Below are 20,194 nucleotides of genomic sequence, written 5' to 3' on the forward strand. Positions count from 1 at the left end.
CTAGAACCGGATTTTGGCGAATTGGGAGAGGCAAGTGGCTTGGACATGTCCCCAGAAGGGTGTTGTAGTTACTAAAGGGTGTCCCGCCACCAGAAGTCACTCCCTACCACTCAGTTATAGGAAAAGCGGGAGAAATCTTGGAATTGCCTCTTCTTACTACAGAACTTAAGTCTAATTAATTGACTAAAGTTTTTCACTTTTCATCATTGTCTTCAGAACCTTTGTTGCCTTTTAATGAGGCTTTAACAAAGCCGATTTTGGATGTTTGGCAGAAGCCTATGATGACCACTGCTATTTCCAGGACGATGGCTGGGATGTACAAGCCAGCTCCAGGGGATCTGTTCTTTTTATCTTTCGCACGGCTGAGGGGTTCTGGATTCTCTCCGGTTGTGTAAAATGACCTCATAGATTTGCTCTTTGATGGGTCAAAAGCTTTTGGTGCAAAGGCAGATCTGCTCTGGAGAGGTTTAAAGAAGGGGCAGTGACATCTCGGTATTTGGGTCTTCAGTGTCAGCCCAAGGATTACAGACAGTTTGAGCGGATCAGGTGGTTTGCCAGAAACATTTCTTTTCATGAAAGGCCTCAGCATCAGAAGCCATTCAACCCCATATATAGAAGTTACAGGGGACTTGGGAAGGATAGACAGCCGTTCCCCTTCCCTGTTCTTCCTCCTCATTCTCTGCCTTTACAGCCAACCTCGCAGGAAAGCAGCCCTAGGTTTTCCCATCTTATAACATGCTATACCGGTGGGACGGCGGGTGTCCCAGTCTCTACAACAGTGGAGATCCGTAACATCGGATCCGTGGGTTTTAAATATTGTAAAAATTGTTATGCCCTACTCTTCCAGGTTCTCCTCCCACCCTTTCTGTTCAGACAAAGTCTTCTTTTCACAGACCATCTTTAACCCCTCCAACAGGAGGTTCTATCCTTGCTTCAAAAGGTTGCAATGGAGTTGTTCCAGAGGAGGAACGGGGTCAGGGATGTTATTCTCGTTTTTTCCTGATTCCCAAAAAAGGAAGGTCATTTGTGTCCCATTCTAGACCTCAGGATTTTGAATTAGTTTTTCAAGCAGGAACAGTTCAAAATGCTTAACTAGCACAGGTGTGTCTTGCGCTGGAAAAAGAAGACTGGATGTTTCAATTGACTTGCAGGATACTTATTTTCACATCCCTATTCTGTAGTCGCATAGGAAGCATCTCGCTTCATGGTGGGGTCTCAACATTATCAGTTTGCGGTCCTCCAGTGGTCACAGTTATAATGGATGCCTCCACCTTAGAGTTTGGAGCTCACCTGGGGAACTGAAGCTCAATGGACTTTGATCTCCAGAGGAACAGTTGTGTTATACCAATCTGTTGAAATTGCGGGTGATACGCCTGACTCTTAAGGCCTTTCTTCCTTCCATTCGCAGTCAATCAGTACAGGTCTTAACAGACAATACTACAGTGAGGATCATCAGATTTGTGTCATAACAAATTACTTTTCCGTAGTTGTCAACGTGTGTGCGGACCGTCTCAGCCAGGATGTTTCAGCCTATCACGAGTGGCGTCTCCAACCAGAAGTGGTTCTTCACATTTTCCTGTTTTGATGGACTCCTAGGATAGACCTTTTTGCCACTTGAGAGAACGCTCATTGCCCGTCATTCTGCACCCTCTAGTATTCCGTGCACAGAGCTTTGGGGGAAGCATTTCATTTGGACTCGGGCTCCCAACTGTTGTGCACCTTTCCCCTCATACCCTTGATTCCTTGGGTGCTGAGAAAGGTTGGTCTCATCAGCACAAGTCAAATTAATAACCTTGGATTGGCTGCAACGGGTGTGGTCCAAAGACCATCATCACCTTTCCCTGTGCCCTCCGTCTCCTTCACAGGGCGGACCTCATCTCACAGTCTTAGGGGCAGGTTCAGCATACATCCTCACCTCCAGAGTCTGTTCCTACATGCCTGGAGATTGAATCGCCAACCTGAGTTCCTATTCACTCCCCTCTGGTTTTGGTGGATGTTATTTTATCGTCCAGAAGATACTTCACCAAATCTGTTTATGCTGACAGATGGTATAAATTTGTTAAGTGATTAGTTAAAATTATTTGGATCATTTGAAAGCCCATTTGTTTGATATTTTATGTGTTGCTCTTTCTTTTGCGCAGCAAGGCTGTATGTTTGCAACTTTTTTTTTATTCAAATCTCTTTTATTGAAAGTTCAAATAGAAATAATATAATAATCTGCATGTATGAAAGAAAGGGAGGAAAAGGACTAGAAAAGAAGGAAGGAAGAAGAAGAGATGAGAGAGGCAAACCGAAAAATAAATCGACCGCTGTTAGACCCGGGATCCCTGGTTGGCTGAGGTAGGTACCTTAGGCCAAGTAGGGACCCACAGGTCCACGTCGGGGAAAGGAAGGTCACCTTCTGAGATAGCCCCGTTCACCCTTTGCACGAGCAGCCAGGCTTATCTTTAAGGCAAATGTGTAAAGTATTTGCAACCACGCTCACAGCAACCCAGTGATGACACCACAAATGAATTCCACACAAGGTTTATAAAAAAGGAGTATAAACTTTTATAACAAGATGTACGATAAGTCCACATAATATAAATCCAACATATGAGTTTGTGTACTATTTCTTCTGGCCGGTTGTTAGGCCAGCCAGCCCTTGTAAGTTCTTAAGTATTAATGAGCACTTCTAAACATTCTCCTGTAATCCTAATATCATATTATACAGTTTGTAATACTAGAAACAGGCACTTTTGCAATGTAAAAAGAATGCAATGCGTAATACAACTACCAGGTACGTTGTTATGCAGAAATAAGGCAATGCGTAATATACTAATCAGCTAATTCGTTATGGAGGAATAATGCAATGCGTAATACGCTAATCAGAAAATTTGTTATGCAGAAACAATGCAATGCGTCATACAACAATCCGGTAGTTCGTTATGCAGAAATAATGCCATGCGTCATACACTAATAAGTAGTTTTTTATGCAGGAATAATGCAATGTGTAATACGACAGTCAGGTAATCTGTTATGCAGAAATGGAATATTGCTTAATACACTCAGGGACCGGTCACTGTGCCTTAGGTGGTCTCTCCGCCACTCCTTCTGACTTGCAGTCGGACTCTCAACAGTTGCCCCCAACTCGGGTACGGTGTAATCAGAAAGTGCACCTCCGCTCTCTGTACTGCCACTCCCTTGGCAATAAGAGCCCCGATACTTGCCGAAGCAGATGCTCACGCTGCAGGAATGAGAGAGAGACAAGAGCGTCTCCCTCCAAGCCTGCATCCCGCCCCAGTTACCTGGGGGGGGGGGGGGGGGGGGGCGCAAACTCTCTCCTCTCCTAGCGGCTGGGCCTCCAATGCAATCCTTGTGAATTGGCAGCTGTGGGCTCGGGCTGGTGTCTCAGTTCCTCCGGGGCTGCCGGTCCGGGCCGCTCCTGTTACGAAGATCTCAGGTTGCCACAGGGCACATGCACACAGCGTCACTGAGACTTCCTTAAGCTTCGGGTGCACGATCACCGGGCACTCCACATGACGGTCTCAGGCTGCACGAAGATCACACACACAGCGTCGCTGACACTCACTTAAACTTCGGGTGCACTTTAACAAGGCAAATCATCACGAAGGTCTCAAGGTGCACCAAGCACACGCACACAGCTTCCATGAGACTTACTTGGATTCCGATGCACACAATAACAAGGCAAATCCTCACGAAGGTCTTGCGGTGCACAAAGCACAAGCACACAGCGTTAATGAGACTCACTTGGATTCCGGTGCACACGATAACTGGACAATCCTCACAAAGGGGTTCAGGCTGCAAAAATCACACGCACACCGCTTTGCTGATCCTTGCTTGGACTCCAGGTGCCCACGACACAGGGCACACCTTAGGAGGGTCTCAAGCTGTAACAAGCACACACACACAGTGCTGTTGAGACTCTACTGAAAACTTGTGTGTTCTTGTGTTTCCGCAACAGGGAGCCAGCTCACCTAGGGTCCTTGGGGATAAGTTACTTCAGGACACAGTACAGCAAAGTCCTTTCAAGCAGGGGAACACAGCACAGGGCAAAGTCCCTTTTGCCTTCCCTTGGTTAAAACAGCAAACTGAAGGCCAGCCCCAGAACACACAGCAAGGGTCAGTCCTTTCCTTCAGTCTCTTCAGTTGTTTCTTCCTTGGCAAAGGTTCCTCTTGTCCACAAGTAGCTCCAGTCTTGATCAAGCCATTCTCCAAAGTTCAGGGGCTTCAGCTCTCATAGTTATACCCCTCAATGGCTTTGAAGTATTTGTGTTTCAGGGGGCACTGACCCCTGTTCAAACCAGTTCTGGGTGCCTTCCTGCCAGTGACACCTTCTTCCTTTGATTAGTGGGGGTCTGGATTCTCAATCACTCAGCAGGAGATGGAACAATTGTTTTATAGCAGCAACCCAGGCCTCTTCACCTCTAGGAGCCACTCCTCCCCCTACACTCCAGATGCAGGCCAGCTGTCTCACCTCCTCCCCAGTGTCAAGACATTCCCCAGAACCTATTGCTTTCAAATCCAGACAGTCAATCCACAACCAAGCAGAGACGCACAGAAATGTTTAGAGCACAAAAACACAGCCACTTCTAAAAGAGTGGTTTATAAACACACAATGCAAAAACCACCTTCATTGAAAGATGTGCTATTACATTGTGAGTTCAGGCATACTAAACTTCACCTTTCCATCTTAAGCCTTTGGGAAGATAGGCTGGAATCTATATCACACAGCCTTCTCATTCTATCCTATGGGCAAGATGGCCTTTCAACAGTGAAAAACGAAAGGGAGATTATTTCACTGTCAGGACATGGTACACACCTTGGTACATGTCCTACCTTTCTCATGCACTGCACCCTGCGCAGGGGGGTACCCTGGACCTACCATAAGGGTGCCTGATGTGCATAGAAAGGTAAGGGTAAGGTCTGGCAAGTGGGTGCACTTGCCAGAACAACATGGCAGTTTAACAAACTGTGCGCAGGCACTGCAATGGCAGGCCTGAGTTCCCTTTTTAAGGCTACTTGGGTGGGTGGCACAATTAGTGCTGCAGGCCCACTAGTTTTGAAGAAAACAATGGTCCTTGCTGGAGGGAAAAATCAAAACAAGCAATAAATATAGAACAGATTTGATTCTATATGTTCTATCCAGCCGGATAGTGCAATTTAGTCAGGATAAATAGATCTTGTCAATACTGTATCCGAAGAAAACAATATACAAAGAGTGAAAAGGTGAAAATGTACATAAAAAACAAAACACATACATAATTATAGATATTAGTTATGGTATAATTGATTATTCAGGCTCACAGTATCACTGTCCTGATGATGATCCCAGTTATTCTTTGAATGGGATCGAAACTTCGTCGACCTTAAAAACACTGTGCACACAAACGATTCTATTTATATGTGTTACGGCTGTCGCTATTTATCATGCTTGTCCTATCATGTACAATTAAGAAAAAGCAAGCCTCTCTGTTTCGCCTGACTGTGGTTTGTTTTTTATGTAAATTGGCACCTTGTCACTCTTTATATACTGTTTTCTTCGGATACAGGACTGTATCCCACTGGATATCGCATTTGTCCCTTGACAATATCTATTTATCCTGATTAAATTGCACAATCAAGCAAAAGTAATCTATCAATGTTTGTAAATTTAGTCGTATGTGACTGAAGCCGTGCAGTGAGAAGTTTCATCGCCATGCTATGTTACAGGCGAGTGAATCACACATTCACTTGGGGCGTCTCAGTCTTCTTCCAACACACCGCTATTGTCTGTTTAGCTGCGCCGAGCATGTGTGTGTCATGGTATGGTTGCAACTTTTAAGGGTTATTTTTCTGCCCTTTCAACGTTTCTTTGTTTACCAGATCCATTTTCTCAATTTAAGTCTGCTGCTCTTATAAGGTTTATTAAGAGGCTTATAAATACCCTCCCACTCCATTTGTTATGCCTCAGTTATATCTTATTCTAGATCTTACTCATCTAATATGTTCTCCATTTGAGCCTTTGCATAGTTGTCCTTTGAGATTTCTTCCCTTGAGGACAATTTTTCTTGTTTCCATAATGTCTGCTAGATGGATTAGTGTTTGAAGGCCTTAAGTGTTAAGTATCCCATAACGACTTTCTTCCATGATAAGTTGGTTCTGAGAACCAGGGTTGCTTTCCTGCCAAAAGTGGCTACTCCCTTACATTTGGGACAGTCCATCACCCTTCCTACTTTCTATTCTCCTCCACATCCATCTAAAGAGGAGGAAAGGCTTCATTGATTGAAACCCAAAAGGGCTGTCCGTTTTTACGTTGAGAGGACCCGTGATTTCAGGCTGGGTGACCAGCTGATTGATGGATACTTTGGCAAAATGAAAGGAAAGGCAGTTCACAAAAGGAGTTGCTCAAGCTGGATCATCCTTTGTATTAAGATCTGCTATGCCATGGCGCACAAATAACCTCCAGAAGGTATTCATGCTCACTCTACTAGAGCTAAATCGTTCTCTGCTTTAGCTAGAGGTGTCCTTGTGGTAGATATTTGCATGGCTGAAACTTTGGCCTACCACCACACTTTCGTGAAACACTATTGTTTAGACTCTGAAGTGAGATAGGATGGTCACTTAGCACCTTCCATGTCCCATGATTTTCCGGTATAGGTAGAGGGGCACCCACCTTCGGGGTCAAGACTGCTTGGGTACTCTATTTAAAAGGTGAGGAATCTACAGGTAGATATATCCATCAGAAGAACAAGTTAGTTACCTTCAGTATCCCTTTTTCTGGTTGGTACAGTATATACCCGTGGATTCCTCACTGACCCTCCTGCCTCCCTGCTTCTTGTCTGCAAAAACAAGTCAGTTTGTATATTCTGTATGTATATGAGTTTGCATATGTAAATTTTTGATTTAGAGTTTAAATTATTACACTGTGGTGTTATGTATAACCATTTGTCTAAAAGGCATGTAAAAAATGGGAGGAAACTGACGTGAGGATGCCGACTGAGGCTTCTTATGGCTCCAGTTACATCTTGCGGTGCAACGTGCAGAGCCATGTCCATTCTGCCGCCCCTATTGACATGGGAGAGCTTTCAAGAAGGTTTCTCTAGAATGCTGGTGCATGGGATATTCAAAAGGTGAGGAATCTGCAAGTAGATACTATAACCACCAGAATACGCCTTACCAAAGGTATGTAACTTGTTGTTTTTCCTCAATGGGACCTTAAAGTAGTTTGAACTTTTCTGATTGTGTTCCCCCTTTGAAACTATTCACAGCTGCTACCTCAGACTTCTAACAATAGAGACAGTTTCTTTGTAGCCATCACATCAGCCAGATGGTTCATCAAGGTACAGACTCTTTCTGTTCACCCTCTATGCACCAGCTTTGATGCTCCAACCCTGTGCCTCTTTTTTGCTGAATGTGGTGGCACCCTTTCATGTCGGCCAAAACATCATGCTGAACACTTTCTTTGTATCCCCTCATTCGTCCAAGGAAGAAAGAGGCTACAGTGCCTGTACCCTAATGGAAGATCAGCTATCTATAGAGTTCACTGGGGCGAAGAAAGGGAAAGCACTGGAGAACAGACATTCTTCAGATTAATTGTACTTTGCATCAAGATCTGCTATTCATTAGCCAAGTAGCAACCCCCTAAGGACTTGAACGCTCATTCCACCGGAGCGAAAGCTGCTTTTACTACATACGTTTGTGGAGTTCCCATCTTGGTCATCTGTCAGGATGTTAGGTGGGCATCCTTTCACACATTTTCTGACCACTACTGTCTTGACAGCTGGGTGCCTCGTGATGGGCACTTTGCTAGTCCGGTCCTTCATGTCTTTTTGGTTTGAGCCAGTTTGCAGTCCCCTCTCCAAGAAGGCATTGCTTTAGTATCTACTCTAAGGTAAGGAATCTGCAGCTACATGTCTGTATCAGATGAACAAGTTAATTATCTTTAGTAACACCTTATCTGGTAGAGAGTTTATCTAGCTGTGGAACCCCTACTGACTCTCCCACCCTCCTCTTTCTGCGAACTGGACTTTGCCTCTTAAAACGGTCCTTTAAGGCCCTTAGATTCTGCATACTGTTCTCACAGCCTTTAGATCTGATTCTGCGCTACTTGCGCGGAAATAGTGGGGGAATAAAATATCAGCATGCCAGTGTGGCGACTATATAGACACAGCACATGTCATATCCAGCGCAGACGTCACCGACATAGAACAGAACGACGCCACCTGCAGGTGTGCTGAGGTACTGCTCAAGATTTTCCAGATCCAGTCTGACATTTGGCAAGTATTCTAAGGTGAGGAATATGGGGCTAGATATTCTCCACCAGATAAGATATTTCCAAAGGTAAGTAGCTTGTTCTTCAAACATTTCTCTAACAGTGTTGTTCCTTCAGATACACGGAGCTACACAGAAGCTTTGTAGCTCCCCAATTTTCTCCCTTTAGGGAAGGATTTGGGAGTTAGGCAGAAAATCGATAAGGAGATTAATAAAAGCTCAGTCCTAACCTTGAGGCTGATAACATATATAGAGGTATTTGGTAGGGATTAGACTATTAGGCGTGGTAGGGGTGTGTGGTGTATAATGCTTTGTGTTTTTGGAATATACATTTTGTTTTAGATTATGACTGCTGAGGTTATAAAAATTACCATCATTCTTGGACATAAGATTTATATGCTAATAGTACACTACAAAAATTCTTCTCTTAAGAAAATACCAACAGCTGCAAGTGTCGGTCATCGGGTGCTGGGGTGAGGGTCATGTATGTAAATATCCTCCTGTAGACAAAGGTTCCTCTGGCAGAGTTGCTGGACTCCTAACAGTCTGAGTCTGGATGAGCTTACATGTCACAGAAAGGAACCCGGCAGGCCGGTCTGTTCTGCTGTCCGCTGAAGGTGTGGGGCATGCATTATCCCCTTGGGGCAGAGGAGATCTGGCAGTGTGTGCACCCCTAGATTAGGAGGTTCACGACAGTGCTGCGGTTCCATAAATACACCTTCCCTGGCGCCAGTGAAGGCAGTATCTTTTTTCCACAAAACTCCGAAGTAATGAGCGGGGTTTTAAAAAAAATGTTTTAGGGTATATTCCATAGTTATGTTCTAGGATTTTTGCTAAAATAAATGTCTACAGCACTTGAACATGTCTCCACCAGAGTCTATAGGTTTTAAAGTCTGCCAAAGTGAAGAAGATAGATTATCCTCGTTTGTCACACCCTAAACCTTCAACTACCGTTTGGGCTTGAACACTGTTGCTTTTATCAAATGCTGTCTGATACATTCGAAGTGGATACTGAAGCCACTACTTGTTGTGAACCAACAGTAGCCAGTCATTTAATGTTTGCATTTATTGTTTACATTTAGAATTTTTTTTAAACTCTTAGATCTGAAGAAAAGCATATTTTAGAAGCCATACCTTATTGGATTTAGTCTTTGCCAAAGAGGTTTGATGAAAGCTGAAATTTCGTTCAGTAGTTCTTTCTGCAATTTTAAGCCAAATACAACAAATAGTAAGAAATGTTTGTGTCTTGGCTCTACAATTGTAGCATGGTCACGTTCCTAGGCTTTATCTGAGAAATATTTGATCATTTTATAGACCATGTGCTCATGGAACTGTGATCATTACCAATGTATCAATACTACTAATTTGTGAATATGACTTAATTTCTGTTATGGCCAACAGAGGCCGTTAAACTCCTGGTTCAAGACATGATAGCCTTTGTACACTCGGATAATACAATAAATGCAAAATCCGGACAGCAGTAATGTTGCTGCTGTTATACATGTTTAATAGACTCTGTCCTTCCACTTTGAAAGTGTATTGTTGGACACATGCCCTATGACAGGGAGACGCTTGTTAAATGTTTTTATTTAACTTATTTTATTATTTCAAATATTAATATGCAATTTTGATAGGTGCATCTAACACACTACACAAATATGAACAAGGTGTCACACTTTTCCCATACTGGCATGATCTGGATCAAGTAGATTATGTTTCTGCCTTTCATCTATGAATTAAACGTTGAAACCAAAACGTGGGTCTTCAGAGCTGGCCTGCACCTCATGAGCGCACATGGCTATCTGCCCCATTGTCTTCCAAGCTTTCCATCCATCACTTTTAGAATAATTGAGTGTATTGCCTTAAGTGGGAAGGGTATACCCAGATGTGGGTCCTGTGCACACCGTGCCTCTGAAATCAAGCTATATCTGGCGGATGAGGTCTAATAAGAGCGAAAGTGGTCCTTGGTTACTTGTGTTCTGGTTCAGGAAGGACCTGCTGTGGTAGCTTATGCTAGGCTCTTCCCATTGTAGCAGGGTCAAGACCGATTTGCATATGACTGGCTTAAAATTGAGGTGGCATGGTGTGCAAAATATTCAAGGCTGTCACTAGTGCATTCCTTGACAAAATTGGACTTCCTTTCCACCTCCTGGGTTCCATGTTTTATTCTAGTCTTGTGCTTTGTCAGTTTCCACTTACTTAAACTGGGACACTCTCCCGCTTTCATATTGTGAGTTGCCGCTTAGCGAGTACCTGAGCGAAGTCCAAAAAAATGTTAGTTAATTATTTTTTATGGGTTTGGTAATAGGCCTAGTAAACCAGGTTCCAGTGGGCAGTTTGTCAGTCATTCCTTAACAAGCCTGTTAATGTTTTCCAAGTATTTTGACACACGCATGTCCAGACCACGTGGATGGAATCTGAATCTTCCACGTTGCTCCGTGGTAACAGGCATTACCCCTCTAGGAAATGGAGGGCAGACTTTAGGATTCGTTCCCAGTGTAGTCACTCTCTGGACTAGAGGTCGAGGAGAAGCAGCAAACCCAGTGTACAGTTTGTGATTAGATCCGGATTTACATATAGCAGTGCTAGATAACAGCGAAACCTGTTTTTCCTGTTAAAGCATGATAATGTTTGGGGATCTACAAATAACATATTGCCATATGAAACCTATGTAAAGCTCAGAGAGAGAGAGACCTTTCGCCAATCTGTGCAGCCTTGTTTTTGAGGTCAAGGTTCAGTCTGCTTTAATAAGAATGTATAATTGCTGATATGGGCCAGAATACTTGTTTATAGGCACGTGATCTCCCACTTTTCTAATCAGTCAAACTTTTATTGGGGTGTATGAAGTTGCAGTTATCCGCTGTAAAGTTTGTGTAGTTTTTGTTCCCCCAAAATGTTGCAAGTTTCTCATAGTTTGCAATGGTGGCAACAGAACTTATTTAGGCTGGTCCTGCTGACGTTGTCACCTTCAGGTGTCTGTCTGAGTGAGATTAGGTAGTGGATGGATGTTTGACTGCAGAAGATTGAGAGCTCTGATGTGCTGCCTGTCACCATCATCATCATACATCTTTATTCAGTTCATAAAATCACCATAAAAGAATACAAACAGCATCTTCATTATAAAATCTATTACTGATCATTATCATACAATAATAATAATAGTGCCTGTCAGTAGGCCATAGAATGAGTGCAGACTACATGCACATCCAATCCTTGGCTTCTTTGCAAAGCTCACAGAGCGCTGCACTCACAAATGCCAATTGTGGTACAGTCTGAGCTATGCAGACGAGGACTGGGAAGAAGGGTGCATGTGTCTAACACGGCAAAAGACTAAAGAAGAAAGTGGTGTGAGCGAGATGGAACAGGAGTGTCTGACAACTTCAGAAGGCCGCACCGTCCAAAGGCCTTAGTAAGGTGTACTTCATTCTCATATTTTCAGAATCGAAACACTTCTGATTATAAATATTTACAACAAAACTGTTATTTATTGGTTACATCGAACAAACACTGGCAAAACCAATAGGTCTAGCTCTTTTTATGTATATGGTTTAGTTATTGTGTGATATTTCTGCAGTCAATTACAAAAAACGCACAGAGGCACCCAAATACTTGTTAGGTGGCTCTGTGTGAAGCACGGGATTTTAGTTTATATATTTTAAGTCGTGCCCCTTGTTTCCCTTGTTTTACATCAAATGTTAAGGTTTTGTCTTTAGTTATTGGCATACGGTTAGAGCGTTGGTGACAGGCAGAAGACAGGTAAATGTTCAATTCATTTTGGGCTCAAGGGTCCAAGAAGGGTTCGAGCTATGCCAGAGCCAGGCATCTGCCCACGAATAGTTGGCGTTACTGGTATTTTTTTGGTTCATGTATATACAGCATTAAAAAAAAATTGCATACAGACTTAAATTACCTATTGCAAAGTGTAGGAAACTGCTTTGGCCGTGGATCTCAATGCACTGCTGAGCAGTGCATTTCCTCTACTTGTTCATATGCTGTAGAATCCAAGGTGTGCTTTTCGCTTCCTGGTCGTAATGCACAGTCATTCTCACAGTGAGTTTGTTTTTGTTTGTGTCTCTTTAGCTCAAGGACACCAAGTCAGCGGATCAGAAAACAACGTTGCTTCATTTTCTGGTTGAAGTGTGCGAAAAAAAGTTCCCGGACGTCCTGCATTTTGTTGATGACCTGCCCCATCTAGACAAAGCCAGCAAAGGTTTGTGAGATGAGATTATTTTCTATGAAACACTGTCAGAAGCGTGCTTGGCCCGGTGCTTTGTTAAACAAGTGAGTACGCAATTATGGAAGACGTCTCCTTCTCTGCCAAGAAAGGAGGAAGAAAGATGGCCGCGCAGCAATCGCTGGTGGAGCCAGACTGGGCATCAAGCCAGCTGCGTTTGTATGTTCTGCCTGGCCCCGGTCACCCCGAGAACAAACATCGGGAAGATTGCAATTTGAAAATGCATAAATCAGAAATAAAGTGTTATTCTACCCAGTTTGATACCTTACTTTGTCAGCACCAGAGGCGATGCGGCATTTACCCAATTAAAGGCAAAAGTGTCGAGTGCTCATTCTCTGTTTTCGGCCTTTATTTTTGAAGTGTTAAAATGTCAAGATGTTCCTTTTGATTAGTGTATCCAACCCCCACCCCTTTATTTATAGATTTGACTTTCCGCAGTCCTCTATCGGTCACTAGCACATTTAATATAAATATTTATGTTGCTTCACCAATTTAGATCAATTTGAGACTATGCGGGATGGTGGTGATCTGCTAGGGAGAGCTGTTTTAAATTGACTGACCAGGGAGAGCTCCAGGTTGTGATCTGCTAGGGAGAGCTGGTTAAGAGTGACTGGCCAGGGAGAGCTGATAGCAGTGATCTGCTAGGGAGAGCTGGTTAAAAGTGACTGACCAGGGCAAGCTGATGGCAGTGATCTGCTAGCGAGAGCTGTTTTAAATTGACTGACCAGGGAGAGCTCCAGGTTGTGATCTGCTAGGGAGAGCTGGTTAAGAGTGACTGGCCAGGGAGAGCTGATAGCAGTGATCTGCTAGGGAGAGCTGGTTAAAAGTGACTGACCAGGGAGAGCTGATGGTAGTGATCTGATAGGGAGAGCTGGTTAAGAGTGACTGGCCAGGGAGAGCTGATAGCAGTGATCTGCTAGGGAGAGCTGGTTAAAAGTGACTGACCAGGGCAAGCTGATGGCAGTGATCTGCTAGCGAGAGCTGTTTTAAATTGACTGACCAGGGAGAGCTCCAGGTTGTGATCTGCTAGGGAGAGCTGGTTAAGAGTGACTGACCAGGGCGAGCTGATGGCAGTGATCTGCTAGGGAGAGCTGGTTAAAAGTGACTGACCAGGGAGTGCTGATGGCAGTGACTGCACAGCCCTTCCATCAGGAAGGTTTTGGAGAACGGTGCCATTCTGATACAAATGTACATTATCCTTGCCTTGCATCTGTTCAAATCTTGTAAGGAGGAGAGCATATAGTAAAGTTAATATTATTTTTGAAGAAATAAAGAAATTGAATTTAGTGGACGACTTTTAAAAGTAGCCCCAGCTTCCTGTTATGCTGTAGTAAAGCGAAATCTAAGCAAAGTATCTGAAAGTGTGTTTTTTGGTGTTTTTGTTCTGAGATTTTCCCCTCCTAATTATTTTTGCATAAAAAATAACACCTGGGGCACAATGTGTTGAGCCAAAGAGTTGAGCTGGTGGTTTTCAAGTGCAGTAACTAATGTGAGTGCGTAAATGGCTGGTTCGGGCTGTACTTTTGCAGCTGAAACCATTGAAAATGGATGGTTTTCCCCACTATATGACTTAACTTATGGTGGTCTGAGCAGAATAAACCACCTGGAAAAACCTAAATGAATGTAAATAACTACACTTATGCCATTCTTGCTACGGTTTAAGTTTCATGGTATTTGTTTTCCAGAAAATTTCTGGATGACCACCTCTTACCATCCTCATTACCCATGTGTCACCTGTTCATTCCTCAGGTTAAAAACATAGTACCATGAAGTGGTGCCAGAAATATGGGGTTGATGTAAGCTAAGGTTCTGGTATGAAGAAAGCTCATCTATTTCTTAAATCTTCCAAAAGAATTTCAGGTTCATCTAGTGTAATTAAACTGTACCTCTGCAGGGTAGGACACACTTTCCTGTAAAAGAATACCCATGGCCTTTGGTATGGTGGACCATGTAATATAATTAATCTAGCAGAAGAAGCTAACTTTACTCTTTGATAAGCCATGCCAAAAAGGAATAAACCACGTAGAACAATTCCCTCTCTGAGAGCAGGGATTGTCAAATGTCCCAAAAAGGAAGGTGGAAGCCACGTGGGTAAGCGTTTACATTCCAGAGGCCGACAGATGTGTTGTAGCTTTGAAAGAAAATTACAACCAGGAGATTAAATGTTAGTTGTGCAGACCAGAGATTTAAAATAGTGATTAGTGCTGGGTGCTTCCTATACTAGAGAAAGAGGAACAATACTCAGTAAAGAAATGCATTTCTTGGTACCTGCTATGGCAAGCATTTATCAAAGTAGTATCAGGCAATCAATTTTCATAGCAGGGGCTGGCTCCCAAGAGGGTACGGATGCGTCACTTCAAGCTCCTCAACTGTGGCGTGGCCGAGCCGAGCAGCAAGATGGCCGCTTGCTAAAGTGGCTCTGCCAGCCGGGTACATAAATCATCATCTATCCTTGTCAATACCACCAAATCTATGCATTTCGTAGATGGGAACGGACGGCTGACCTGGAGAGGAGCGGTTTGATCCCAGCGAGGTGTCCGGAGATCATTGTATGCCACGCAACATGGCCTCGTGGTCCTGCGACCTGGGCCGGGAGACTACCGCGCGGCTAGGTGGACCCATCGTATCGTTGCCAGAAGCTGGTCGCAGCTGAGGTCTGCTGTTGGAGCCCGCGTTCAATGAGTGAGGAGAATCGCCAGCAAGCCACGGACTGCAGCGCGACCTCAGAATCGGGCTTAGCGAAGATCGCTGACCGGGATCGACTGGGCCCCGGACGGAGAAGTCAGAAGACGGCGGCAGCTGGAATCACTGACCGTGTCAGTGAGGTGCTGTGGGACCGGTCTAGGGCACGGGCGGAGCGTCGCGCTGACCAAAGATCCAACTGCTAAAATCCCGGGGGGGGGGGCTAGGGCTAAAGTAAATGGCGGCCTGGAGTTAGACTACGCACCACGAAAGAAACTTGTGGAAACTAGTGGCAGCTATTAGAGAACCTCCCCCCGGTGAGCGGTAGTGGTGTGCCGGGAGGCATAGACGTGGGTGAAGGGGAACTTATCTACAGAAGGCTAAAAACTGACGACACAAGCGCATGCCTGAAAGCCTACCAGACGAAATAGGGGGACTGCTCCCCTCAGCGCTCTGCCGTCTGAGCGCAGGCCCCCCATCAGATCGGCTGTGAAAATCATACAAGCGCAGCGCTGCCTAAACCCCTAAAATAAAGAAAGCACTCCTCACATCGCGACAGCCTGCAAAGTGGTCCAGGGGAAAACTCTGCTAGTGCACCAGGCTCCTTGTACAAATCGAGGCGGCCTAAGCAATACATCGCGGAAGGGACACCGTCCCACAGAGAGAGGGCAGCGTGACCCAGCAAGCCGCACGCCGACGCTGGAAGGAGGAATTTTCCAGAGAGGCCGCGGTGGAAGCAACTGATAGCATTGAACTTTCCCGTTACAAATAGGACAGCAGATGTCGAATATGGTCACATAATAACAGAGACAATTGTAGACATTCTGTGTGGTCTTCGCACTGGGGGAGCTCCACTGCTGTGAGACACATCAAGCAAACGACCCGAAGCACACCTGCTGCACATACAATCTATCCCACCAACAAACGGAGAGCTTGTTGCGCCATAGCTCAAGCTGGAAAAGCAGGACAGTCGACAAAATATCCAGACAGGGGCTCTCCACCTTGCCTTGCGCTGCTTGCGTTCCGGCCGCAGGCCCTGGTTCCGACACGCAAACATCTCCTAAGACGCCGCCATGGGCTAACTTGACAATAAACAGGAGAAGATCATGTATGAGAAGCGCGCTACAAGGCTACAAGACATGGGGTCAACACCTATAGCAGTGGTGCTGGAGAAGCAACTTGAACCCGACCAGGAGGATGACATTAAAAACTATGCTACGGGAGGTCAAGGTCAGTCTACGGGACATAGACTCTAAGCTAGACTCCCTGGCACTACGCATTGATCACGTCTCCCAAAGAGTGGATAAGCACAAATCTCGCATTGACACCCTGGAGACCAGGGTTTCAGACTCGGACGATCGCCAGGTGGAGACGCACGAACGGCTCCTCCGTATGGACAAGGTGCTAGAAGTAATTAAAATTTGCAACAAAGACCTTGAAGCTAGGTCGAAAAGGAATAACGTACATATCACGGGCATTCCGTAATCCACGAACATTGCCAACATGGAGCAATATATCGAACGATTACTGTTTGGTTCAGGTCTGTCTGAAATGTTTCTCGTGGAAAGAGCACATCGCCCTCTGGGACTTAGCCACCCTCCTGCAGCACAGCGAGACCGATATTGGCCAGCCTAGTAAATTACAGAGACCGGGATGCTGTGCTGCGGCTAGCCTGTGAAAAAGGGAAAATTCAACACCAAGGAAACATCGCCTTTTATCCGATTTCACACAGGCTGTTCAGGCTGCACACTGTGAATTCATTCCAGCTAAAAAGCTATTTAAAAAATCAGGCACAAAATATGTCATGATGTATCCAGCTAAACTGAGGGTACAGACGGCAGGCAAACCCATGTTCTTTACAGGGACCAGTGCCGCCCTGAAATTAGCAAAACAAGTGGCAAGGAAACAACAACTAAGACGCAGCGGCTTCCCCGAGCAGTCAGCTAAGTGACAATGACTGATGTATTTGTCTGTTGGGCAACCGTCCAGGATTGCTAGTCAGAGTTCAAATGGGCCTCATCTTAAGCCGATCTAAATGTTCACTGTGTTAACATTTTTTTTTTGGGGTGGTACGTAACTCACTTGGGCACCCTGTTGCCTCTGCAACAGTGTAGTACGCCGGCAAATCCTTGCCCCTTTGGGATGATTCCCGACAGCCCTAAGGGATTAGGGCTTCTTTACGCTTTGGGATGCAAAGGGTATACACAACCTGATTGGGGGGTTGGTGTGGGAGGGGTGTGGGCGGGGGGGGGGGGGAGTTGTTTCTGTTGTATGTTTACTGCAGTGCATATGTGCTTCATACTTCATTTCCTACAAACTGCTTTTTAGACATGTCACCCACTACCCCGGGCCGTTATCCTGTATTGGAAGGGACTATTCGGCACTCCACCGAGGGCATGCCACATAGCGACATCGACAATCGCAAGGGACAGATACTTTTACAAGTCTGTCTCATCTACCATGCACTCGGCGGCCATATGCCTTCTTCAAGAGACCCACCTTAGGAGCGCAGCTTGTGACAGGTTGAAGTCTAACAGATGGAGCAAAGTGTTTACATCATGCTACTCTAACTATTCCTGCGGAGTTGCCATGTAAATTAAAAAAGGAACCCCATGGCAAACCCTTAAGGTAGTTAGCAATACAGAGGGGTGCTATGTGTTGGTTCTGGGAGTGCTGTTTCACCACAAGGTACTAATCGCTAATGTTTACTGACAGAACGCAGACGACCCCTCTTTCTTCCTGCATGTGTGGCACACTATGCAATCCATGAGGGATGTTGCATTAATATGGGGGGTTTCAATACAGTAATGTCCTTAAAGGATGACTGGGTGGGAACCTCAAGTACGCAGCACACACAAGCAGCTGCAGTTTTAAAACAACTGGTAGAAGACCACGGTCTCGTGGAAACCTGGCGAAACCTTCAACCTAACGCCCGCGAGGGTAGTTGCAACACGCAGCAACATAACGCATGGTCGCACCTGGATTTTTGGCTCACTTCCCCGGATTTACACACCTGGGTATCAGACATGTTCCATCATGCCCGCATGCTTTCTGATCACTTTCCAGTTACTCTAACCCTCCAGACACCCAGGCCCTATAGACAGCCTTTTACATGGCGCCTGCCCGCCAATGCTTTGTTAGATTCCGATTCAAGGAGGAATTGCACACACACGTTACAGAATACTTTGATAAGAACGCAGGGTCTGTGGACTCTGCTGGGACACTATTGGAGGCCTTTAAGGTGGTCATTCCAGGACATTGTATAGCGGGGCAAAACAGGGTGCTCAGGGATATACAAGGCTGTCTGGACCTCCTACAAACGTAGCTACACACACTTGAGCGACAATATTACGTGACTCTGTCTGCGGAAATACTGGGGCAAATTCGTAGCAAACTGACTGCACACCAGAAGGAGACGGACAGGGAGGGGAAATTTCTCCACAAGTACGCGATTGTGAGGAAATATGGTGAGGGTGATCGGCCCGGGAAGACACTTGCAAACCTACTGAGGCCATCAAGGGAAGCTACATATATATATCTGCCCTCACCACCACAACTAACAAACTAGTACACTCCTCCCCACCCCCGATATTTTAACTACCATGCAAGATTTCTACTCACAACTATACACATCCCATTTATCACCTGCGGACTCGGTGCTAAAGGAATATTTTGACTCCATAGCCCTTGTATGGTTCAACAACACACATCGCAAGTATATGGATATACCATTTATGATTTAAGATGTGCGTCTGGTAATTGGCAGTTTGAGGGCGAGAAGGCGCCTGGGCGGATGGTCTCACTGCAAAATTTTATAAAGCATATGCTGAGGAGCTTGCTCCTCGCTGTGTATCAGGAGGCATTGCAGGACGGAATTCTCCCTCATTGATGAGAGAGGCGATTATCATCACACTTCTTAAACCAGACAAGGACCCCCAGCAGAGCGAGTCTGATCATCCACTCTCATTGATTACCCTGGCCGCTAAGATTTTTGCAAACCTTTTGGCTACCAGACTACTACCACTGCTTCTATTGATAGTCCTACCGGACCAATCGGGCTTCGTACCGGGTAGAGCAACTTCGCACAACACTAGAATCTTATTTGTACTATTACACTATTTAGCGCCAAACGTACCCACTGCTGCAGCGCTTCTAGATGCCTCAAAGGTGTTCGATTCGTTAGAGTGGGGTTTTCTCTTTCCTGTGCTTAAAAGAATAGGTTTGAGCCAGATCTTTATAAAGCAAATACAACTCATATACACACAACCAACGGCGCGTCTAAGGGTAAATGGGATGTTATCGGACCCGATACCCATAACTTGAGGCACCAGGCAGGGATGCAATTTTTCACCGCTACGGTATGCGATTGCGACGAAGCCCCTAGCTGCGTGCCTGCGCCTACACCATGCCAACAGGGGGATCGGATTCTCTACCAGGGCACTTACCGTGTCTATGTACCTGGATGATATCACGCTTTATATGGTACATCCCCGAGATAACTTGGCCCCCATGACAAGAGAGGTGGTTCATTTTGGTGGGCTCTCCGGAGTAAACATAAACTTGAGCAAATCTGTGATCCTTCCACTCACGCCTGGCATACAGAAATTCGCTACTGAATACCCGGTGCATGGGCTTCGGAGCTCGTGCAATATCTTGGCGTATGGCTCACCAACGACATGCAGGAAATATGGACCTCCAAGTATGGGAAAGTTGTGGCCTGGATTGAGGACGGGGTCAAAAGATAGAAGACTCTTCCTCTTTCATTGGCCGGTCGCATAGCCGTAGTCAAAATGATTATCTTGCCCAAACTACTTTACCTCTTTGTAAATGTGCAGCTCCCACTCTCAATTCACTTTTTAGGCGATTAAGATAGAGCTGGAGTGGGCAGGGGGTCAACCAAGGATAGCCTGGGAAATACTGACACTACCACAGGAACAGGGAGGGTTGGCAGCCCTGGATTTTGTTCTGAATGCATACAGTGCACAGGCGCAACTTTTACACTTTTGGTCCCACCCCACGCCATAC

The 20,194-nt window shown here is 45.3% G+C and overlaps 1 protein-coding gene across 1 annotated transcript in view; it reads left to right on the top strand.

The window, feature by feature from the left end:
• The window catches only part of DIAPH3 (diaphanous related formin 3), a 2,291,797-nt gene that overhangs the window by 1,487,954 nt on the left and 783,649 nt on the right, over nt 1-20,194 (top strand). The window contains exon 23 of the mRNA XM_086934906.1: nt 12,334-12,463. Coding sequence (XP_086791032.1) covers nt 12,334-12,463 — 130 coding nt within the window. The remainder of the gene's footprint in view (nt 1-12,333; nt 12,464-20,194) is intronic.

This window comes from Lissotriton vulgaris, chromosome 8 (genome assembly GCF_964263255.1).
Source record: "Lissotriton vulgaris chromosome 8, aLisVul1.2, whole genome shotgun sequence".
NCBI classification, from domain to species: domain Eukaryota; kingdom Metazoa; phylum Chordata; class Amphibia; order Caudata; family Salamandridae; genus Lissotriton; species Lissotriton vulgaris.